The sequence below is a fragment of the Amaranthus tricolor genome, chromosome 14 (genome assembly GCF_026212465.1).
Source record: "Amaranthus tricolor cultivar Red isolate AtriRed21 chromosome 14, ASM2621246v1, whole genome shotgun sequence".
Classification (NCBI taxonomy): Eukaryota; Viridiplantae; Streptophyta; class Magnoliopsida; order Caryophyllales; family Amaranthaceae; genus Amaranthus; species Amaranthus tricolor.
This window is the reverse complement of record NC_080060.1, coordinates 2,380,455-2,405,085: the sequence shown is the minus strand read 5'-3', so window position 1 is coordinate 2,405,085 and position 24,631 is coordinate 2,380,455. Positions and strand designations below refer to the sequence as shown.

The 24,631-nt window shown below is 34.0% G+C and overlaps 5 protein-coding genes and 1 non-coding gene across 9 annotated transcripts; 1 reads left to right on the top strand and 5 right to left on the bottom strand.

Moving 5' to 3' along the window:
- Positions 1–10: 10 nt before the first annotated feature.
- On the bottom strand, positions 11–7,876 carry LOC130800545 (pentatricopeptide repeat-containing protein At4g01990, mitochondrial-like). The gene is made up of 2 exons (XM_057664142.1): positions 7,451–7,876; positions 11–1,729 (listed from the first exon to the last, which is right to left on the bottom strand). The coding sequence occupies exons 1-2, from the start codon at positions 7,784–7,786 to the stop codon at positions 533–535; spliced, it is 1,533 nt and encodes a 510-aa protein (XP_057520125.1). The 5' UTR covers positions 7,787–7,876; the 3' UTR covers positions 11–532.
- Positions 1,761–7,440, top strand: LOC130800546 (protein ANTAGONIST OF LIKE HETEROCHROMATIN PROTEIN 1-like). Of its 2 annotated transcripts, XM_057664143.1 has the most exons (4): positions 1,765–2,915; positions 3,696–4,220; positions 4,302–4,527; positions 4,605–5,237. In XM_057664143.1, exons 2-4 carry the CDS (start codon positions 3,699–3,701, stop codon positions 5,105–5,107), a joined length of 1,251 nt encoding a protein of 416 aa, XP_057520126.1. In that variant the 5' UTR covers positions 1,765–2,915; positions 3,696–3,698; the 3' UTR covers positions 5,108–5,237. The 2 variants fall into 2 exon arrangements, with proteins under 2 accessions (XP_057520127.1, XP_057520126.1); XM_057664144.1 differs by lacking the exons at positions 3,696–4,220; positions 4,302–4,527; positions 4,605–5,237 and adding exons at positions 5,277–5,627; positions 5,731–7,440 and having other exon boundaries at positions 1,761–2,915.
- A 686-nt stretch (positions 7,877–8,562) lies between the features above and the next one.
- On the bottom strand, positions 8,563–11,423 carry LOC130800074 (pentatricopeptide repeat-containing protein At1g02370, mitochondrial-like). Its single transcript, XM_057663425.1, has 2 exons — positions 11,029–11,423; positions 8,563–9,983 (listed from the first exon to the last, which is right to left on the bottom strand). Exons 1-2 carry the CDS (start codon positions 11,332–11,334, stop codon positions 8,760–8,762), a joined length of 1,530 nt encoding a protein of 509 aa, XP_057519408.1. The 5' UTR covers positions 11,335–11,423; the 3' UTR covers positions 8,563–8,759.
- An 834-nt stretch (positions 11,424–12,257) lies between these two features.
- LOC130799899 (pentatricopeptide repeat-containing protein At1g13040, mitochondrial) lies at positions 12,258–17,213 on the bottom strand. Of its 2 annotated transcripts, XM_057663186.1 has the most exons (5): positions 17,044–17,213; positions 14,393–16,215; positions 14,200–14,300; positions 13,239–13,408; positions 12,258–12,669 (listed from the first exon to the last, which is right to left on the bottom strand). In XM_057663186.1, the coding sequence occupies exon 2, from the start codon at positions 16,076–16,078 to the stop codon at positions 14,525–14,527; it is 1,554 nt and encodes a 517-aa protein (XP_057519169.1). In that variant the 5' UTR covers positions 16,079–16,215; positions 17,044–17,213; the 3' UTR covers positions 12,258–12,669; positions 13,239–13,408; positions 14,200–14,300; positions 14,393–14,524. The 2 variants fall into 2 exon arrangements, with proteins under 2 accessions (XP_057519169.1, XP_057519170.1); XM_057663187.1 differs by having other exon boundaries at positions 14,393–17,213.
- A 46-nt stretch (positions 17,214–17,259) lies between these two features.
- On the bottom strand, positions 17,260–17,331 carry TRNAK-UUU (transfer RNA lysine (anticodon UUU)). The gene has a single exon. It is a non-coding gene; the product is annotated as a tRNA-Lys (tRNA).
- A 2,033-nt stretch (positions 17,332–19,364) lies between these two features.
- LOC130799856 (DEAD-box ATP-dependent RNA helicase 24) lies at positions 19,365–23,269 on the bottom strand. Of its 2 annotated transcripts, XM_057663120.1 has the most exons (5): positions 22,521–23,269; positions 20,863–22,091; positions 20,302–20,341; positions 19,715–20,090; positions 19,365–19,544 (listed from the first exon to the last, which is right to left on the bottom strand). In XM_057663120.1, the coding sequence occupies exons 1-5, from the start codon at positions 23,116–23,118 to the stop codon at positions 19,484–19,486; spliced, it is 2,304 nt and encodes a 767-aa protein (XP_057519103.1). In that variant the 5' UTR covers positions 23,119–23,269; the 3' UTR covers positions 19,365–19,483. The 2 variants fall into 2 exon arrangements, with proteins under 2 accessions (XP_057519103.1, XP_057519104.1); XM_057663121.1 differs by lacking the exons at positions 19,365–19,544; positions 20,302–20,341 and having other exon boundaries at positions 19,805–20,090; positions 22,521–23,267.
- Positions 23,270–24,631: the final 1,362 nt, after the last annotated feature.

Sequence of the window (24,631 nt, the reverse complement as noted above, 5' to 3'; positions counted from 1 at the left end):
AGATTAGATAAAATCTCAAAGGAAAGATTATAACTTCTTTTAGTCAACAAGCAATGTTTTATACAAATGCCTAAAAAAGTATAAACTGTAAATAAACACATACAGCAGTCCCAACATTTTATCTGTGTCAATATGTATCAACTTATCAATATCTGGCTTCAGTCCTAATTCCTAAACCAAAAATTTAGGTCATTAGGTTGGGTCTAGATTGATCCGCTTCGGGTCTGGCAAGATTATGAATTCTAATATCTAGACTTGGAGTCCAAGGACAATCTAGAGGTAAAAAAGTCAATACTTCATACTAGAGTTGTTCATTCGAGTCATCGAGTCAGTTACAGATCAGGTGTTCAGGCCGGTTTAACATCGGGTCTTGTGTGTATATTGATTATACATTATTTAAAATTCATTTTGAAGTCGGGTTAAATCAGATTAGGTTCCAAGGTCAGGTAAATATTGAATCATCGAGTCTGTTTTGAACACCTCCTACTCCTAACTCGATCAGATTATACCTTCCTCATGCTTGGTTCCGATCTCAATTCGACAATCCACATAGCGCCATCCTTTGATGCATTGCAGGCATTGGTATCCCGGCAGCTGCATAACTCTGAAGCAAACCCAATTGGACAGTAAGAGGCAGAGGACAAGTTTTTTGCAACATTTGGGATAGTTTCTCAGCACCATCAGCATCCTTCTTTTCAGTAAAATACTCGAAAAATTGATCGAACTTTTCTGCATATCGCTGCCAAGGCCATTGATCAGCCAACGCCACTTCTAAATGCTTCAGAGCAGAATCAATCTCGCGTTTTTCCAAGAAGTAATCCACAAACGGGACATGAAGAGGCCATAATTTTTGTCCGGCTCTATCTACAGCATCGTTTAGCACGATTTCAGCCTCATCAAACATGTCACATGCCAAGTAAAACTTTATAACGCAACTCGATAACCTGGAATCGTAAATCTTATACCTCGAGCTCCACTCCTTGTAGCACATCTTTAGATGCTCGAGATTGTCGAGCTTGGACAGAGCTTGAAGCATTGCTAAGTAATTTGCATTGTTACAAGCTTTGAACTTTAACTTAAGCTTGTCCCACACTCTAGAAACCGACACTGAATCACCAACATCGGCATAATGGGCAATCAGAGACCGGTATAAAGCGTGATCAACATTAACCGAACCATCTATAATTTCCTCGGTCTTTTTCAACGATAGAACAGCTTTCCGATGCAAACCAACCTTGATATACACCAAGGCGTGGCAGCTATATATTTTCCCGTCATTCTTAAGATGCTCGTTATTTCGAACCTCACCCATAACTCGTTCTACGCCTTCAAGATCATTCACACGTGCATAGCTCTCAATCCACGTTTGGTACGAGAAACTGTGTAGCGGAATGTTTCTCCGCTTCATCTCCTCTACAAGAGGAGGCACTTTCTCGGGATGGTCTACTTTAAGATAGAGACACATAAGGTTGCTAAACGCATTGTCGTTAGACGCATAGTTCATCTCGTCCATCTTTTCAAACAGACCAAGTGCTTTATCAGTCATATTTTCCGAACAGTAGCAATTTAAAAGAGCCCCATAGGTCGATTTTTTCTTCGCGTTAGGAGGAAGACCGTCAAAGTACTTTTCGGCTTCGTTTAAGCCCTTAACTTTGTATATTATATTTACGCGCAGTGCATATTCCCGGTCTGTATGATAAAATTTACCTTCGTCTAACCATTCCAGTATCTGTATGAAGCAATGCAACAAGATTTAAGGAGCACAGGTTTTTTATTGTGAAGCAGACATACAGTCAGAAATGCACAAAATCAGTCCCAGAAGATGTATGCATTTAGCAGTAAAATGCTTACAAAACAACAAAATCATCATCCATTAAGACTTTACCGAAAAAACCCACTTCACAATGAACACTATTAGAGGTGTTTATTCGGGTCATCGGGTTGATTTTGAGTCACGTGTTTCATGCCAGTTCAAAATCAGGGTTGTGTCCATATTGATTTTTACTTAATTTTAAATTCATTTTGAAGTCGGGTTAAGTCGGGTTGGGTTACAAGGTTGAGTACATATCTGGTCATCGAATCTGTTTTGAACACTATGCATCGAATACCCTTCTCAACAATGGCGAATGCACCTAGTAGCAAGCATTACCCCTAGTTTCAGAAAAAACTATATATTTATATATCGAATAAAAAATATAAGATTGATGTTAGCTTAATTGATAAGGCCTCTAATATTCCTAATTTCGCCATTGCTACTCAAGATCAACAATATTCATGCTTCATCAAATGGGTTTTCCCTATCAAGCTATACACAAAACACTTAACCATAAAACAAGGGTTCAAGTAACCAAGGCTTGATCCAACATAACTCTTCTCCATACAAGCATGGGAATCTAGCCATATCAAGGTTCCAAATGAACGAGCCAAAATCATTGTGATTCAAGTCCCGTTTGCAATTTTGATTCAAGTCACATTTGCAACACTTGAACTACTACATCTACATACAACAAAATTTACTTGTCACATTGATTAAATTAGCAAAATACTCTATTATTTCGTTAATTCTGCTACATTTTCCGTTCTGAACAGTGTTGACGTAGCTACATTTAGGGGGCGTTTGGTTGGGGGTATTAAGGAAAGGGAAAGGGAATGAAAATACCCCATTCCCTTTGATGTTGTTTGGTTCGCATTTTGAATCATTCCGTTTACCCAATTTTAGGTTTTGGTTAACCTAAATCACGTAATCCCCATTCCCCACCTCCCCCTCCACTTTCCCATTCCATTCCCTTCCCCATTCAGCTCCTGCTTCCTTCCTCGCCTCCCTACTGCTGCTGCTGCCTCCTTCCTCGCGCCTCCCTCCTCGCGCCTCCTTGCTGCTGCTGCTGCGCCTCCATTAACGGAATCTCCATTAACAGGTGAGTCTTCCTTTTTCTTCTTTCTCCTTTTTTAGATTTCTGCTGCTGTTTTCGTTTGCTTTTTTGTTGCTTTTTCTTCTTTCTCCATTAACGGAATCTCCAATTTTAGGTTTTAGATTTCGTTTTCTGCTCCTTCGTTCGTTTTCCCATTTGAGTTCCATTGATGTTGTTGATGCTGTTGAAATCGTTCGTTTTAGATTTAGCTATTGATGCTGTTGCTTGAATCTTGTTGCTTGATTCTTCGTTTTCATTAACAGTGTTGTTCCATTAACAGTTGAATCTTCGTTTTCAGTTGCTTGAATCTTGTTGCTTGAATCTTCGTTTTCATTAACAGTATTGTTCCATTAAAAGTTGAATCTTCGTTTTCAGTTGCTTGAATCTTGTTGCTGTTGAAACCAAATTTGAGTTCACTGTGTTGATGCTTGTTGATGCTTGTTGATTTCCCATTTAAATTGATGTTTGAATCTTGTATGGTGTTGATTGTTGAAGCAGTATTGGTGTATGATTAAATTGATGAATCTTGTTGCTGTATCATTAACTATATCGTGTTGCTGTTGATTGTTGAATCTTGTTGATTGTTGATATCCAAATTGATGTTGTTTTAGAAACTTGGGATTTTAGAAATTGGGATTATTGATGTTGTTTTAGTATGATTAAAAATTGGGATTTTAGAAACTTGATTATGTATCATTGTTTGTTTGTTTGTTTGGTTTTCAAGAATACATGGAAACAAGGTGCTTGGTAATTCTTTGATGTTCTTATTGATGTTCATTTGTACAGAAAATGGCTAGCATTGGTACTTCTTTGAAAAGGAAGAGAAATTGGGATTGTATTCGGTTCATAATTACTATGATTAATTGTGTTGTGTTGCTACATTTGATGTTGTACTCGATGAGAAAAACTATATACGATTCCCATTATGTTAAGCTTGATAAAAAAACTAGGAGAAAAATGAGATTGCACAACTTGAATAGAATGATTAGAGAAAGTGACACTTTGTGTAGGAACTATCTTCGTATAAATCGATACACATTTGGTGTTCTTTTAGAGATGGTTAGAGATATTGGTGGATTAAATGAAACAAGAAACACATGTTTGGAAGAGATGGTTGCGGGTTTCTTATACACATTAGCTCACCATAAGAAAAATAGAATGATGGGTGCACATTTTTATAGAAGTGGTGAAACTATTAGTAGACAATTTCATGCTTGTTTGTTAGCAATCTTAAAGTTACATGATATTCTTCTTAAGAAACCAACACCAATACAAGAGGATTGCAACGATGAAAGATGGAAATATTTCAAGGTAAATAAAAACCAACACTTTAATTTGAGATAAAATGGAGATACTATTACATATTGTAAAGTGATATTGTTTGTTTTGTAGAATTCATTAGGTGCCCTTGATGGTACAATGATTCTAGTGAATGTTCCTTGTGATGAGCGATCCAAATATCGGACTAGAAAAGGTACCCTTGCTATGAATGTATTAGGAGTATGTTCACCCGAGATGGAATTTATATATGTCTTACCTGGTTGGGAGGGGTCGGCACACGATGGTCGGATTCTTCGAGATGCTATTTCTAGGCCTAATGGGTTGAAAGTTCCAAAAGGTAATTTGATTGACGTACTAGATTTTATTTGAGATTAACTTAGTAAGAGAGTAATATTTTTTTTTTAATTTGTCAAGGTTGTTATTATCTATGTGATGGAGGATATACTAATGGAGAAGGATTCCTTGCACCCTATAGAGGGCATCTTTATCATCTTAGAGAATGGAATAATGGCCCCCGACAACCCCAAACCGCCGAAGAATATTTCAACTTAAGGCATGCAAAAGCTAGAAATGTGATTGAGAGATGCTTTGGATTACTCAAGGGAAGATGGGGGATTCTTAGAAGTCCTTCTTGGTTTAGTTTACAAACACATGGTCGAATTGTACTTGCTTGTGCTTTATTACATAATTTGGTAAAGAGATACATGCTTGCAGAATTTGATGATGAGGACTTGTTTGAGGAAAATGATAGTGATGATAATGATGGTGATGATAATGATGGTGATGTTAATGAGGAAGATGATGTGGAGTACATAACCTCCATTGCTGTAACCGATCCATGGACGAATTTCCGAAATACAATGGCCCAACATATGTTCAATGATTGGAGGGCTAGACAACGCAGACTTACTTTGTGATGTTATTCATTTTTATTTAAAACCTCCATTTCTTGTATTTGATTTTCAGACTTGTATGTTTATTTCTTGTATTGAATATTTGTTGGTTCATTCCATTTTTATATACATGCAATTTTGTTTACTATGATCAGTATAGTTCAATTTTGTTTATTTGTATTGAATGTTATAGAGGATGGATGAAAGTAGTGCTAGTGGAGGTGGAAGGGGAAAAAACAAACGATTTTGGACTGCCCAAGAAGATAAGGCTCTTGTGGAAGCCTTGTCAGAGTTAGCTGTTGATCCTCACTGGAGGTGTGAAAATGGATTTAGAAGCGGCTACATGGTTCGCTTAGAGGAGCTCATAGGTAAGGCTCTTCCTGGTTGTGGTTTGAAGGCTCTGCCACACATTGATTCTCGACTTAAGACACTTGTAGCCAAGTTTAGGGCTATTTCTCAAATGTTAAATACAAGTGGATTCGTCTGGGATGATGAAAAAAAAATGATTTCTGTAGATCGGGCTGTTTATGACGAGTATTGCAAGGTATGCCAACCTTTGTACATTTGACATTGTTTACTTTGAACAGTATGGTTCAATTATGTTTGAGATTTTTTGATGATGTTGTACATTTGAATGTTTGGTTCAGAATCATCCGAATTGCAAAAACCTGTTTGGAGTTTCATTTCCGCACTTTCATGAACTAATGAATGTTTACGGCAAGGATTACGCTACCGGAAAACCAGCTGAAGATTATGTTGAAGCAATACAGAATTTGCAAAACGTTGCCCCTCCACAAGTTACACTTGATTCAAGTGATGATGAGGGAATTGATGCTAGTGGTAATGCCACTCAAACTGTTACTTCTCCTCCTGCTAAAAAAATGAAAACTGAAAAAACTTCTAATAAAAGAAGTAAGAGAGGAAATGCTGGTGAAGGTAGTTCTAATGAGTTGGCTAGCTTACAAGCATTCATGAAAGACATGAATGTTCATCTTTCAACTATGGCAAATGTGATGGCCCGCACTGATGATCGTGAGCAAAAAGTAGTTGAACAGACTGAGAAAGTGTTAGAGGAACTACTATCTTTTAATTTAGAAGGTGTAACTCCTAACCAAGTTTTTGAAGTGGCTAACATTCTAACCTCACAACCAAACAAGCTCCTCATATTTTCAAAGTGTCCCGACGCTTTGAAAAGTGATTATGTTAAGAGTCTTCTTGGAGGAAATAGTAATGCTTAGATCTAATGTTGTGGTTCCATGAATGATTTTGAAAAGGACTAGAACACTTTTCGTATGTATTTTGATCTACAAACAAGTCATTATATGTAATTAATCGAGCTACGTTGTTATTATTTAGAGTTATGTTTTTTCAAAAAATAATTTTTTCAAGTTTATCATATAACAACTACTTATTTTTGGAGAAAATATAAAAGAATTTAAAAAATCAAATTTTGATTCCTTAGCTTGAACCAAACAGTCACAAAGGGAATCATTCAGCAGTTCATTCCGTTTCCTGAACACAACCAAACAACTAGGCTAAATTAGGGGAATCCATTTCTTTCTCCTTCATTCCCTTTCCTGATTCCATTCCGATTCCCTTGTGCGAACCAAACGGCCCCTTATATTTTTATTATGGCCCCATATCCTCTCTACTACTCCTATCCACAAACTTATTCTCCATACTCAACTCATCCACAACCTCATTCTACCTATGTTTCTTCCATCTATTTGTGGTACTAAATAGTGGTAATAATTTATAGAATAAATTTTCATCAAAAGTTATGTTATTCCCCTGGTAACGAAACTTTGATTATAAAAGTTTTTTTTTTTTACAAATTTCCTTACCATCTTATACAACCTCTCCTAATAGTAATGAATTGAAATGAAATTTATGAAAAAAATAAGATAATTAAACTTGGACAAGCATGACCATCAAGGTAGTAAGAGATTTTTCAACCAAAATTACACTAGTTTTCATTCTCGTTATTACTGTTTAATACCAAGTGCCGTTAATGTCATCCATACAAATTACAATTCAATATATCTTCATTTATTACCATGTTCTCACCTTCCCTTAAATAATACCATGTTTGCAGCAAATTCAACTAGACAGAGTAGTATAAATTATAATTTAATAGAGAATTTTGCTCTATCATAACAAAATCAAAGGACTATGTCTAATAGTCTATGTGTTATCAAATAATAAAGTTCAAATCTTTAGTTTATTCTAAAAAATAAATAAGGGCAACATAACCAACAAAAAAGAGACCAAAACCAAAAACCCACAAAATTTCTAAAATACCCATAAGAAATCTTCATCAAACAAGCAAAAAAAGTACGTTAAACAAATGGAGAGGATCAATTATACCTCAAGGCAATGTTGGTATTTGCCATAGCTACGAAACATCTTAAGGCAATCAAAAATTTGGGTTTCATTCAAAATCTTGCTGGAATTTCTGGAGAGCTCATCCAAAACATCCGAAAGTTTCTCACCAGTGGACAATACAGACAATAATCTTCTGCTAAGATAGTATTTGTTTATTTTGTTGTATTGGATTCGATTAGACCGCTTAGAGAATGATTCACATTCGCTGATGACATTGTTGGAGTTGGGATTAGTTGGTGGTTTTTCAGATGTAGAAAAAAGTCTTAATCTTCGAAAACCAATGAATATGAGACGGATGTTAATGGTTGAATGCTTCATTTCATCAGCTTTTAGTATGTTGTTTTCATGGCAGCAAATTGGGGGTTTATGAGGGTTTTTGAGAGGACGTGTCTAACAATTTAAAATATGTGGAGAATAACAATCAGACAAGTTTAAAATTGATCTAATGATCAAAATAAAATAAAGTATGTTTTGATTTGATTTGAATGGATCGGCATATAGACATTAATCAGATTGATAAGATATTTACGTACAGTATATTTGTAAATTGAAATAATATATTATTTTTTAACAACTAAACTACTCTTAATATTTTTATTTGGCTGATTCAGAAAACACATAAATACTATTAATACTTTTTCTATCCTCACTTTGCAAGAGTTGTATATCAAGTGTTTGACGGGTTTTAAATATGAAAAATTGTTTGAATCATTTTGACTCTATACATAAATATTTTTGTTAATTTGGTTTTTATATGTTGGATATCCACTAATATTTGATTTTATTAATTAGAACAAACTTGAACAACTCTTTTGAAATTGATAATGGCTTTAACCACTAGTCCACTCTTACAAGTTATTTCAATCAATTTAATAGATTTTTATGATTTATAAATTTTATGGTATCAGTTAATTATTTGATAAAGATTTATATACTGTATCTAAAAATATTAATTTTACATCTACAAAACATTATATCAGAATAAATTTTATATGAAAACTAAAATCTTATAACCCACTCGTAAAAAATGTATCAAACACTAATGTAGAAAAAAGTATGCAAAAGTGTTAGAATATCATATGTAACAGTCGTGATTTTAGCAATTAACATTATTATTTGATCTCATTGCTTTTCCCATTGAAAAATAAATTATGTAAAAGAAATGTTTTCCCTTAAACCAAAAAAAAATTTTAAAGTTCACAAAAGCAGATATTTCCCATTCTTCAAATCAGGCCTACATCCTTCAACAACACTAATGAAATCACCAACAGAAAAACTGTGAAAAGGCCTCTTAGCATATCTTCTGGAGCAATGCCTCATGCTCAGTACTAATCTCGACACCGTTTACCTTCATCCTCTCGCGCATATCCGGAGCAGTTTTACCGGCATCTGCATAAGTTGTCAGCAACCACGAGTATGCTTGTGAGTTGATTAACTGAACTTTCTCCAACTTTTTGCACAATTCTTCCGCACTGTCAACATCTTTCTGTTCCTTAAAATGCTCGAACAAAGGATCGAGCTTTTTAACCATCGGCTTCCAGTTAACTTCCATTGCAGCATCCAAATGTTTAAGAGCGGAATCAAACTTACGTTTCTCCAAGAAGTAGTTCAGGAAATTGATATGTGCAATCTTTATCATCTTATCGCCTTTATCTTTAACATCTTTCAGAAGATGCTCGGCCTCTTCGAGCATGTCATGCCTCAAGTAAGCGCTTATAACAACCGTAGGTAGCTTATCGTCATAAATTTTATGACCTGACTCCCACTCGTTTAAGCACTTTTTGAGGCGTTCAATATCCTCGAGTTTTGATAAAGCTTGAAGCATAACAAGGTAGCTCATGTTATTAAATTTGAATCTAGACTTCAGTTTATCCCATGACTGATTGATCGCCTTTAAATTACCAAGACGAGAATACTTGCTAATCAGATAATGAAATCCATTACGTTCACCATTTTTTGGATCGTCCAAAAGCTCCGCCACCTTATTCAGAGCAGTATTAGCCTTTTCATAGTCACCACCCTCGATATAGACACCAGCGAGGTGGCTATATATTTGCCAGTCATCCTTTACCGAGTCATTTTCTTCAGCGTCCTGCTTAACTCGTTCTAAACGCTCAAGATCAACCGGGAATCGACAACTTTGAATCCAGGTGTAGTAAGTGTGGTTGGTAAGCGGGATATTTTTCTCCTTCATCTCTTCTACAAGACGAGATACCTTCTCGGGATTGCCTACTTTCATATATAGACTCATCATATTATTGAAGGCGAGACAATTCGACGTATAGTTAAGCTCATCCATCTTTTTGAAAAGAGCCAATGCTTTATCGGTCATCTTTTCAGCACAGTAGCAACTTAAAAGAGCTCCATACACATGATGGTTCTTAGCATAAGGAGGAATGCTATCAAAATATTTCTCAACTTCATCGATTCCCTTAACTTTACTCATTATACTCAAATGCAATGCATACTCGCTCGAGGAAAATTTAGTTTTACCTTTATCCATCCATTCAAGTATCTGCGAAAAACAAAGATACAGACGTCAAATCAGACCCACGCCACGCCAAATAACGAAAAAGAAACTTAGAAGTGCATGCCAACTATCAAACATGTTAGTAGCTGCAAATTGCAATTAGAAAAGCTGTCAATCAATAGTTTCTTCAACACCAGAAGAATAAACATTAAAATGCGGTAGCGATTGCGACAATAGACACATAACGGGATGATGCAGTTATCGTATCGCCAAATTTCAGCCTAAACCATGAAACATCACTTGAAACAGCCTAAAATTCGGTGTTTTTACGATACGGGCAATATCGATTCGATAAATTTGGAAACCTTTACGATACGACCAATAAGATACAATACAGCCTTGTTTTTACACTATGGGTGAAACCCATACCCGATGCACCCAGGTGAAACTAAAGGGTAAGGCATGAGCCACAACCACATGTAGAAATTTCTATGGCCTCAACTCCCAAAACCAATACCTTAAAAATAAATGGGGCACTCAAAACCATCTTTCACACCCCGAAAGTGTAGGCCAATGCCCTTAAAAGGAGGACGGATGAAAGGGGAAACCTCCTGCAAGTGTCCTTACTTTGTGGGTTACCTCAAGATCATAAAAGAAGTCCCAAATCCGTTAACGAAGAATATTTGGGTCCATTGCTGTCAGTTGGTCACAAATTTGCCTAAATTTACATCCATTAAGGTAAAATCTATATATTATTCATATTTCAAGCATTTCACTTCATCAATCACTACAATACTAACTATCGGAAGTAATTAAAATAAAACCATTAATGGGTGGAACAAACATCAGAAGAAATGATTACATTACCTATTTGAAGTAACACCAATCAGAATAACAGTCAACACCAAATCAATTGTACATAACTCAAAAAAAACACCCAAATGATAGAAACTTTAAGCATTAAATACCCAATATAAACAGATATGCATCTCAAAATATCAATAATTAACATCTCAGGAAAGCTCAAATTCAAAAACCAAATTGCATTATTTTAAACCACAGAAAAACGAAGTTATAAAGCAAAGCTAACCTCATGGCAATGATGATATCTGCCATACTTACGAAAAGCTTTAAGACAATCAATAAGATCAGATTTAGTGAAATTCCCCCCATTTCTTTTGATGGAGTGTAAAACTTTTCGTATCTTTTCACCTGTACCGCCCACTGCTGATAACCTCTTATAGAGTTTTTGATTATTAATATACTGGCTACTGGAATTTTTCACCAAAGATGAAGATGATTCCGTGGAGAGTCGCCGGAGGAACTGAGATTCGCCGGAGTTGAAATGGGTGGCGATGGTTGTAAGCTTCAATTTGTGTTTCATTGATGGGAACATATTTTTGAAAAGAAAAGGGTTTCGGGAGGGTTTAGGGGTTAGCGAGGGGATTGGGTAAGAAAATGCTTGATTTGTTGATTTTAGACTTACATAGGTGATTAAAGAATATTTATATATTTTTATGAAAATATAAAAGAAAAATATTTATATACTTTTTTTTAAATTGATCAATATTATTTTATAATTGTATGAATGATAATTAAGTTGATGATGTACTATTTATATGATTCATGCAATTAATTATAAATATAAGAAAAACAAAACAAATACAATTTTATAATTATACATGATAATTTAATAAAATAATATATTATTATATTATAGATTGTCATGTGTATTTATTAAATAAGCACCTAAGTTGGTTTAGGCAATTTAGTCAGAAATATAGCATATAGTTCAATGCTTCACATTGAATATGTACTAATGTACATATTTATTGCTTACTTATAATTCTTCGATATTGATATATGTGTTTGTCAATTATAATAATGTTATTGTCATTTTATTTCGCTATTAATAACTGAATAAACATACTTAAAATAAATACAAACAATACTTTAAAATGTAAGTTATAAAAATCGTAGACGGCTGAACTAATACAAACCGTGTATTTACGTGATTTACTAATTTACGATGTTTCACCGAAAAAACTCTGACAAGCTGAAGAAAATATAAATCTCTCAAATTTCTTACCAAACCACAACTTTCAACCAAACTTAAAGATCATGAATCAATAATCTTTATCAAGCTGCCTCATTCATTTGATGACAAAGAAGGAATATCAGACAAACATTATACTACCTCATTCCGAAGATATACTCCAGTTTGATTAAAATAATTGAACCGTATGAATAAAAAGGTGAAAGATATCGTCGAGACAGAAGAGAGTAATCAGCATCCACCATTAAATTTGAAGAAAGCTCTAGAAAACTCTGAAGATAACACCCCATCTATTAGTTGTTGCAAAATGAGATGGTATCACTGTGCGATTGTTTTGAGGTCGTCTTACCGGAGACGAGCTCTCACAAGAGTAGCTCGTTAGTTATTCCATACAAAAAATCCAAAAGATAGACTAATTTACATAGAGTACTCGATAACATCGGGTAATGCATGGTTAATTATGTCGATGAAACATGAAACTCATACAATGATTCAAATCTTTGATATTTGTTCGAGCTCGTTACCAAAATCTTTGAGACGATGCCACCCTTGTTGATTGCTATCTTCTTTGCAGCATGATTTGATGAACAACTTCTCATCTTGAGAGCGCTTCCAACAATCTATGACGCGATGGCAGTGCCACCGTCTTTTATAGCATAATATGTCACACAAATGCTGCAAAATCAAACCCGATTTCCTATAAGTACATTAGTTATGCTTGAATTTAACCCTTTACATGTTGTATGTTTGGTTTTATTATGATGGAGTCAAAAACTCATAGCGTTTTATTTCCGAATGTAGTAGACTATTTAAAGTTGCAAATGATGTTTTTAATCAAGGGCTAATCTGAAACAAGATAATGTTGCGTACACCCAATCCCAAATCTGCTTAAATGAGAAGTATTTAATGGATTAAGGTAAAATAACATCTCACACATAAGTTGTCGAACATGTATTTGGATTAAGATTTTCAAGTCGAAATAAGAAAGTTCGACAACAACAATATGAACAAAAAATACTAAATCCACTTCAAAAACAAATAAAAAAACAAAAAACGAATTTTGAATGCATCTCTGATCGACAACAAAAATCCTCTTCTCCATTCGTTTCTACGTAGTGCTAATCACAAGCTTTGATACATTCTTGTTCAGATTTGATAATGATAATAGTCGAGTGAAAACATGCTTGAATAACGATTAACTATCACCGTACCTTTATTAAACAATAAAGTTTTGAGTCACTTACCAAAAGAAAACATGAAACTTTTTGTAGTGAGCATGGCAGGATGAGTTATCCGATACAAATAATCAATAAGAGCCTTTGCATCATTTTCCATTATGGCCCAACCCAATACGTACAATGAAATTCGTTCACCAAAGAAGCCTCAATTGATCAAGTCCTTTTAGAGATGAAACCTTCAGCATCAAAAAGAAAAAAATTAAAGGCGCAAACACACAAATATATACACAGAGGTAGCTGGTTTTGATAAAGAATAGAAACTTTATACATGTTGTACCCGCCTTAATGGAAGAACGTTGTAGGGTGATTTCAATTACCCCATGCTCAACATAATCAAGAAAATCCCTCAAGTCAATGAACCATGATGGATTTTCATAAGTCCCAATTGAGATTTTGTATTATTCACCAATCACTCTTAGTTTGAATTTTATTATTAATCTATAAGTTAAAACATAGTCAAGTAAGATCTTGTATGATTCGTCTCAATATAAATTCTATTAATATCAACTTTTTATAATTTATGAAGTGAACTTTTTGTAAGTTTTTATGATGCACACTTAGAAAAAATAATTATTGAATTACTGCATAGGCACACATGCAAATTGCAGAAGCAAATGGGACATATCGAGTAGGTATTCATTCGGGTTATCGGGTTGATTTCGGATTAAGTGTTTCGGGTCGGTCTGAAATCGGGTTTTGCGTCCATATTGTTTTTTACATAATTGTAAATCATTTTTAAAGTCGGGTCAAATCAGGGTCGGTTACAAGGTCGGGTAAATTTCGGATCATTGAGTTTGTTTTGAACACCTCTGTCTGGGCAAAGAATACAATATAAGAAGATGCTTTCATGTGGAGAATGTTTATTCAACTAAAAGATCATTTGACGACCAAATAATTTTCTCATAGAAAAATAACGACACTATACAGTTTAGCTGATGAATAAACAAGGGAAGAGACAACAACCAACCATAGCTATTGGCTGCAGTGAGATAGATCATCCCTGCTTCAAACATACTTCCATTGTTACTAAATTTGAGTTGAACCTCAAGGAAAATATACCAATGAAACCTGAAAATGTCAAAATAAACAATCTTATCAATCAAAGGCAACCAGTTTAGCTGCAACTATATAGTAATTGTAAAATGAGCGAAGATTCTAACCAGTGGCGTGTCTTAACTTCCCCGTGTACAGTTTTTCCAGACGTTGCTGATGAATAAACAGACATAACTGAAAAGCTACTTGTGCCCAAATCAATAAGTTCCTCGCCGATAGTTAAGAAAAGTCCCACTTGATTATGAATTTCCTTTCGAATTGAGTGCATTAATTAGCCTTTTAGAGGTTAACCCATCTAGAGTAAATCCCTTTTCCATCATTTGGTCCCACAAAACACAAGCCCCTGGAATTTTGTTTTCCTGTATCTGCCCTTTTATAATCCATTTGAATGTCGCCTCGTCCGGATAAGGACCTTGCTTTTGCATATTGGTGAACAAACTCATAGCTTCTTCCGTTCTAGAAGCTTTGCAAAGCCCACTTATAATAGTATTGTATGAAACTACATCAGGAGTTGTCCCACTCTCTACCATGTCGTAGAAAAACCTCTGAGCCACGTCGACTTTTCCTGTCTTGCAAAGATGATCAATAAGAGTGGTATACAGAACGCAATCCGGAAGAATGCCCATTCCTGTCATTTGATTAAGAAGCTGCTCCGCAATACTGGAACTACCTTCTCTAAGAAAAAATTTTATGAGAATGGTAAATGTCATAGTATTCGGGGCAATTCCTTTGCGACACATTTCCTCAAAAATCTTGTAAGCCCTTATGATATTATGGGCATTACATAGTCCCTGAATTATGGTATTATACGAGACAACGTCACATAATCCTTTCACTTCCATCACATCGAGCAACAAGTAGGCCTTGTCCAGACGATTCGCTTTACAAAGACCCTTCAGAAATTGGTTGTAGCTATATATATCAGGTTCCAGCCCATTCCTTTCCATCGTCTCCATCAGTTTTTCAGCCTTCACGAGCAAAAGGTGATCACAGCAATACCCCAGAATTATATTGAACGTGACTCGATCTGGCTCACATCCATTCGCCTTCATGTATGATTTGATAGCTAGTGCTTTATCAATCTGACCAATCTTACAAAACCCACTTATAAGAGTATTATAGACCAATATGCTTACAGGCGCTCCACGTTTTATCACATCTACTATAAGATCGTAAGCTAAATTAACTTTACCACCACCACATAAACCAAGAACCAAAGCCCTACACGCTTTATCGTCTGGATGCAATCCATTCTTTTTCATTGTATGCCAAATCTCAATTGCATTGTCAAATTGTCCTACCTTACACAATCCATTGACAAGTACAGTATATGTTACAACATCAGGTTGTCTTCCTTTCTGCATCATGTCCTCAAATAAGCTTAAAGCTGAATCTGTTTGATTTTCCTGGCACAACAAATGTAGATAAATATTGTAGGCCCATATGTCCGCAACAGATCCCAGCTTTTCCATGTCTTTTAGAAGAATCTCAATCAGCTCGAAATTCTTCACCTCACACAAGGCACATATAAATCTCGAATACGTAAAAGAAATCAAAGAAAACCCTTGTGGAATCATAGTATTGTAATAATACTCGGCTAAATCAAGACGGGACTGCTTAATAAGCACCCCAATAAAACGATTGTAATCTATACTAAAAACTCGACAGTTCGAACTAATCATCTTGTCAAAAGTTTCAATCGCTTGGTCAATAAGTCCTGCTTTAACAAATCTAGATATAAGAGCTCTATAGACAGATCGATGTTTGCCAAAACTGCAAATCATATCATACATCCAATCTCTATGTAAAATGTGACAATACTTGGCGATGGGATCAAAATAATGTCAATTACGACCTCAATAAAAGTTCAACCGTTTCTCGAACCTTCGCTTCTTCTCCTCTTTCCCTTCAATAATCAAGCTATTCACCCCTGATCAACAATTTTAACCATAAAGACTACATAAACGAGCAACCAAGAAAATAGAAATTCTAGTCAAAAACAATAAAGAAGTCTAGTTTATTGATTGCTCTGTGTAATATACTTCTACTACTACATGAAAAACAATGCCACCAAGCAAACTAGAATCAGCATAATTATTTTTAAATGCGTTTACCCGTATTATCTAATTCGCTAATCTCTGACAAAATTCAATTGAAAAAAAAGAATTTAGGCCATTTTGAGCGAATTCCAATTCATAAAACAACAATGCCAAAGCCATATCCCCAGAAATTGAGTTTTGCCAAATTCATAGAACAGATTAATTAGCAGATTAGGTGAACAATGTTTCTGAACATCACCCAAAATTCTAAATCCTCAAGACCTAAACCAAAACAATTTTACATTGTAATTGCTTATAAGAGTTCTCAATTACCCAATTGCAAATCCCACCAAAAGTTTTGGCATTCAAAGTTCAAAGAATTTCACCATCAACAAATAACCATGTTTAGGCATGAAAGATATTGACTATCCAATGAAAATTAGGTTTGTGAAGCAAAAGAAGCCAATGGTTGTAACGGACAACCGGGAACGGGTTACCCCAAACGGACTGTTTGACTGTACTGAATAGTTGCCACCGGAAAAATTAAATAAAAAACCCAATTGAAAAACAATAATGTTTAACAACAAAACTAGAAAAAAGCAATGAATTTGAACAGAAAAAAAATGAGTAAGACCAATAAACGACAAATCTGAATGAATATCAATCAAAACCAGTCCAGAAATTTTATTAATTTTATCAAAATTTGTAAAAGAACTTACCTTTGGACGCCTAAAATTACGATTTAAATGAAAATCTGGAGAAATAGCTTGAAGAGAAATATGGAGGAATCGAATGAAGAGTGTGCTGCAGCAGTAACGAATTGGGGTTTCACTCCGTTTGCAGGTGGTAGGAGTCGAAAGAAAAACCAAAAAAAAAAAAGAAAAAAAAAACGCTCAGAGGTTTCGAAATGAAAAAAAACAAAAAAACAAAATAAACGCCGTCTGTGGGGATCGAACCCACGACCACGTGGTTAAAAGCCACGCGCTCTACCACTGAGCTAAGACGGCAGATTGATTAATGGTTTTCTCAAAATGTTAATATTTCAGTTACAAAATATATTCAGCAGTATTAATTATTTAAAGGAAATTATCAATAGTACCGTAAGTTTTTGCACTTTATCAATAATACTTCTAAGTTTTTTCGATTATCAATGGTATTCTTGTATTATTGAGCTTCTTACAACCATAACCTTTTTTATTTTTTCCGTCTAAAATCGTTCAAAACCGTTAACTTTTTTTTTCTTTTGTTTTTTTATGTTTTAAATTGAAAAATAAAAGAAAAAGAAAAAAGCTTAACGGTTTTGGACAATTTTTTGACGGAAAAAATAAGAAAAGATTATAGTTGTAAAACGATTAATAACACAAGGGTATTATTGCTGATCGAAAAAACTTAAGAATACTATGATAAATTGCAAAAATTTAAAAATACCATTGATAATTTCTTATTATTTAATGACTGTGGACGCTCAATATTTCTACCAAATAACGCCATTAGTTTGATTCTTTCAACCTACTTATAAATTAGTACTCTATTGTTCCTTTAAATTTAAATTTATCACATAATATTTTAAAAAAAATTTACTCTAATTTGAATAATTTAACAATTTTGAAGTATATATCTTTCTAAGTATCATTTTTTATTTTTTAACCTATACACTAGGTTATTTACGTATTTATATTCTTATTTTGAAGGGGAAATTTATTGGAATAAAAATCGTAAATAAATAAATTCAAAACGTATAAGAATATGATTTATACTTTTCATAATTTTGGTTTGGAATTGGATAAAGAATTTAAAAACAAAAACATTTTTCTTTGAATCAGATTTAAAGCTACTAAAAATCAAAAATCAAAATTTCGAAATAAAATAGGATATCATTTCTAACATTATGCTAAATTACTAGCTGAGTAAAACCTTTCACTACACGGCAATGCAGCATGCCCACTTTGCCACTATTATTTTCAAGTCATTCGGATTTAGTATTTTGATTTTCTAATTTAAATTGAAGTTTAAATTTGTTTTTTTAGTAGAAAATTTAGTTTGAATTTGACTAAGAAATTAATTCTAATCAACTTGATTTCGTTTGATTTGTATTTGAATTGAAAAATAAAACATTGAATTAAATTCCGTTTACTGAATTTTCAACCTATCTATTTCCAAATATTTATTAAATATATAAAATATTAATTAAGGTGATAATCCTCAAAAACTATATTTCTCACTTTATTTCCTTTATTATTATTATATTTTTTTCTCTTCATATATAGAACTATTTTCTTTCCCTTGGTTTATTCCATGTCATTCTTATTATTTTTCACAATAATTAGTCTTGTGTTTTTATAGTAACGTTGTTGTAAATATTTAAAAGAGATATGTAAACTTATGCAACATGCCAACATGTATACAAATTTTTAAAAACTATGGAAAATGTAACAATTTAAGTTAATATAAAAAATCTCCACGTGTTAAATTGGGTTTTCAAAAATGCTAATGCATTGTTGCCTAATAGTCACAAAACAACTTACAACCCACAAGAATCGTTTGGAGGGAATCCAAGTTCGTTTAACAATTTTCCTATACTAAAGCATATTTTATCGTATTCTTAATGTCTATTTACATTATTCTAATGCTTCCTTACCTTAATCTTAATGCATACTTTTAATATCTTAAATGTCTACTTATATCATTCTTAACGCCTACTCACAATAATTTAAAAAATATATAATGGACCAGTCCCATTAGAGATGATCTCTCACAAAAATTTGTGTTTTTTATTTAAATCTGTCTATTTAATTTTGCAATATTTTTATTTTAAATAATTATCTCTTCTCTCATTTTAAATTTGTAATATTTTTCTTTTTAATTTGTCCCTTATACTTTGCTACAAATTCCTTTTATGCAAAACAATACCTCCATTTTTTTTTAATTATCATCCATATATTTTAATTTTCCTTATATACCAGGATATTCAAGTAGTCCACAATTCCTTAAGCTTTGTGCAATATACTACTGTGGCACTGAAGAGTGTAGCAAGATAAAATTAAAGCCAAAAATATTGAACCTAAAATTGAAGAGTTTTATACCAAGCAAGAACAATGTTACATTACGAGTGACCTTTTTTTTTGGTACTACAAAGCAAAAAAGATGTTCATAAACACTTCATTTCCGCTCTCTGTCCCAGCCCGAGGGTCTTCGCCTTTCTCTTGCCTTTTGACTCGTACTGCATTATTGAGATATAACATAATCAACATCAGGACTAATTCTACCGTGTCGACTCTAGAGATATACAATTATCATGCAATCCAAGTGCGCTTACTATCTTGCCGGCTAGGGCAACTCAAAAATGGTTTTAGTCGAAAAAAGAAATTAAGTACGAAAGAATAGGCTCACCTTTCACTGATCTTCCGATCAGAATTTTGACTACCAATGTTCCCTCCTGTTGCGGGATGGGGATTCACTGCAGAGGTTGCCGGAGGTCTATTGGAGTCCCCACCAATAGTACCACCCGAAACAAAACCAGATAATGCTGGCCGTTGATAGGCACTGCTAATCACCTGATTAGGAGAATTGGATGAAGCAGCCACAAAGCTGCTCTTGAACTGTGCCATCATACCTGTTCTTAGTGAATTAACAGCTGCAGTACGACTGGCTGTAGGAGAGGGAGTGTTGCTGGGTTCTGCATTATACCCAATGCCCAAACCAAAATCGACACCACGTACACCTCGACCACCTCCGCCGCCTCCTCTTCCTTTTCCTTTCCTTCCACCTGCATGTAAATGTCATAAACATCGTTCAGAAAAATCGAAATAGAATGAAGGTTGTACTCTATTACTACTATCCACGAATTCCCCAAAGTTGACTTGCAAATTACAAACAGTTGATGTCAAAAAAAATTCAGTGACAAAAAAGAAAAACTAAAGCATAAAAATCTGAATCAGGAACTGTATTGAAAGATGGCCAGCTGACTCAAGTCATACCTCCCTTTCTTGAATCACGTTTAGACCTGAATCTTCCATCCTAAAACATGATTGATACGATAAGTCAACAAAAGGCAGACACTATTTATAATACTAGTACGTCGCAAAATACGAAGGGACTGTTGAGCATCCCTTTACATGCAAAAAGCACTACTGCAAAACCAACAATTTTGTTCTAGGTTCCAAACAATAGCAACAAAATCCCTGAAGCATAGGAGTATTGTATTGAAAATGTCAACAGAAACATTTGAAGCTTACATTCACCAGAATTTTATTGGTCTGCCTATTTTTAGTGTAAAATCGGCTCTAATAAAACTACGTACAGTAGTAATTCATGGTCGCAATCCTAGTTTTAGAGATCATATAAGAGAAAGAATATCATAATTCCAAACACCTTAATCAAGATTCAACAGACAATGGAATAGTCACAATATTATACATATAGCATCAATACGTCATCAAATAGGACAGATCAAAACAAATATACCACAATATTGTTATGGTAAGTCTCAACAATTCAAGATCAACTTTGCAGCTTTCGAAAAAAGAAAGTAAAATTACCTTCATGGCGAGATCCATTAGTTCCATGGACACATTCTGACCAGCAGCAATCAAACTATTGACCAATTCGCCTGCAAACCTGGCTTCCTTTAGGGTGATAAGAGTATATGCGGTGCCGTCTTTATCACCGGCACGGCCTGTTCTACCAATACGATGTACATGCATATCCATATCTTTCGCAATGTCAAAGTTGACAACTGACTTGATTGACTTGATATCAAGACCTCGAGCAGCAACATCAGTAGCAATAAGTACATGGTAGGTTCCAGACTTAAATTTCTGCAGTATCTCCATACGAGATGCCTGATCTTTATCACCATGAAGAGCAGCAACTTTGAACCCTTTCAGTGCAAGCTGAGACTCAAGTTCATCAACAGAGGCCTTTTTAGAGGCAAACACCAAAACATCACCTTCATCAATCATTCCTTGCAACTTCTCTAGGAGCCAGGGCAACTTCTCTGCATCTGATGGAAGCACTTGAACAATTTGTGTTATATCCTCATTTGCCATGCCTATCTCGCCCACTGCAACACGTACAGGATTTGAAAGAATTTCTCGAGCCAACTTTTCAACTTTTCGGGGCATTGTGGCCGAGAAGAGTAAAGTCTGACGGTCAGGCCTAATCTGACCAACAATAGACCTTATCTGTGGCTCAAAACCAAGGTCAAACATGCGATCTGCTTCATCAAGCACCAGATAGGTTGCTCTCTTCATTGTTAATGCCTTCATTTTCAACAAATCAATCAGTCTTCCCGGAGTGGCAACAACAATTTCAGCTCCGGCCTTAAGTTCTTTAAACTGATCAAGCTTGGACATTCCACCATAAACTGCAGATACACGTAACCCGTAAGGTTTTGCAAATTTCCTAGTTTCCAAATATATCTGATGAGCTAATTCTCTAGTCGGTGCACATATCACTCCAATTGGTCCTTCTCCTTTGTCAAGCTCGGGCTGATCCATTATATGCACAATCATCGGAAGCACAAAAGAAGCTGTTTTTCCAGAACCTGTCTTTGCAATACCAATAATATCACTCCCAGAAAGTACTATTGGCAAAGCTTGACATTGAATGTTAGTAGGCTTCTCATAGCCTTGCTTTGAGATTGCATTCATCAGTGGTGGAGGGAAACCACAGTCCTCAAAAGTTTTAACTGGCCTTGGAACATCAAAACCAGAGACACGAATTTTCAAACTTGTCCGATATTCTGTAACCTCTTGTTCACTCATACCTAGCAGAAAGAAACCAACAGCTATCATCAATACAAATAATTCATACCTTTATTATGCATTTACTCTCAACATACCTAGTGATCTAAACCACCAAAGCCCCACCACTCCCGGGTATGTTGGGAGTAAGTACATAACTACATATTAAAAAGATGAGATCAATAGAAAATAATCAATAGGTGGGATTATTCAATGAGTGAAAGGTTAGATTATTTTCGACAATTTTTCCTAGAGCAAGTGCATTAAGAAACGGGCATGATTGCCACTTCAATACATTGTTGACAAAACAACATTCTTGACTAAATAATTCTATTATGATAAGTGAAATCTTCAAACTCTAAATTATAATATGGCCTAAATCAAATTTAGCACAATTCAAAGTATTTAAATTTCAATTGGCAAAATAAGTTCAAAAACAAAAGAAAAATTACCAGAAATGGAGGGTTTCTCCTCATAAAAATCCTTACTAAAAGGCTCATAGTCAATCTCACTATGATCCAAAGCAGGAATAGGCTCAATCTTCTTTTTATCAAGAACAACCGGATTATCATCAGAATCATATTCAACCATTCCAGCATCCACAGCTTTTGCGGCAGCGTATACCTCTTCATCAGAATCATACCCTGCACGAAGTGCATCCGTCGCCAAAGTTAAACCAACATCTTTTTTAGCTCTCAAAAAAATCTCCATTGGATCATCATCTTCATCCTCATCATATTTATACTTATCCAACTTCTCCTTCGGCTTTGGAGGCGGTGCTTGACTCATTTCTTTATGAATTCCCTCCATAAATGCGTCGAGGGGATCAATTTCTTCGTCGCCGGTAGGATCTCCGGCATCGGGGGCATTGTTGTTGTTATCTTCATCGAATTCAATGTTATCAACATCTGTGTCTTCGTAATGGTCATGCGGGCGCGAAGATGAAGAAGGAGGTACGTATAAACGTTGAGGTTGCTGAGATCGTTCGAAGTTGTAGGTCTGTTGACGGTTGATTCCGAAGCCTTCGAAACCGAATTTGCGCTTCGACATGGTTGAGATATGGAGTTCTAGCTTGATTCTATGGCGAAAAGCCCTAGATTTGGATTTCGTAAAACCCTAATTTTGGAGAATTGGGAAAACAAGATGAATGTGTAAGTAGGAGAATGGCGGATCAGCAAATCCAAGTGTGTAATAAAATAAAATAAAAACTAATCCTAATTTTTTCTTTATTTGTTGTACGCTAATTAATTCTTGTAATTAAAAATGAAATTGAATTAATTATTTTTTCAAGAATTTTTATAAATAAATGGAAAAATAAATTAATTATTTTTACAGACGATAAAAATGAATTCATTTCCCTTTTTATTTTCCATTGCAAATAAATGATCCATTTTCGGTTCTATATAAATGCAATAATCATATTTTTAGGAGTATATTCTTTATAGGTAATTTAGCTATATATTTTCACTTGTTTGTAATTTAGCCATAAAGATTAATTATATATATATATATATATATATATATATATATATATATATATATATATATATATATATATATATATATATATATATATATATATATATATATATATATATATATATATATATATATATATATATATAATATGTGTGTGTTATAATTAAAATATTAACCCAGATTGCGTAAAAACTTATTATATTTAATTAAGACCAAAGGAAGTACTATAAACTGTTGGTTTGAATTTGAGCAGTAAAGATCCCTTGAACTATATAAGGTTTTTCAATCTTAAAGTAATTAATTAGAGTCTGTCTTAGAGTCTGTCTTACAATAAGATGAGTTCATATAATTAGTCTATTTTCTTAAATAATCATTATAATAAAATAATCATTTTTTTTATTGTAAATAGTCAATCAATCGGATAAAGATAATTCAACAGTAGAACTATTTAATTTGAGAAATTCTGGAAAAGCATACTTGCATTCTTTGACAATCCGTATGGTAGATGTAACAACCTAAGATTTTAATGACATAATTATTTAATATTTTAATAAATTTTAGAGATTTTATAATTATATTAAATTATTTTTGAATTAGTTTTAAGAAATTTCTTTCATATACAAATTTAAATGCTAACATATATATATATATATATATATATATATATATATATATATATATATATATATATATATATATATATATATATATATATTAAAAATTGTGGTCCACCACCACACACGTGAGCCACCACCATAAGGACCACCCATCTCTTGGTCCACTTCTTATTCTCACTCTTTGTAAGCCATCTCTTCTATTCTCTAATTAATTCTCTAGTTTTAATTGGGATTTTATTAAGTTTATGAGTTTGGTGTTGATTTTGTATGATTGTGTTTGAATCTTGTTATGGGTAAGAATTGGATTGATGATTTGAATGTACTTATGAATTGGGTTTTAGAAATATGAATGAAAAGTGTTGAACTTTGTATTATTTTCATTGAATCTTTTTGTGGGTAAGAGTGTGTTTGATGAATTGAACATATTTATGACTTAGAGTTTGAAGTATAAATGAAAATAATGGTTG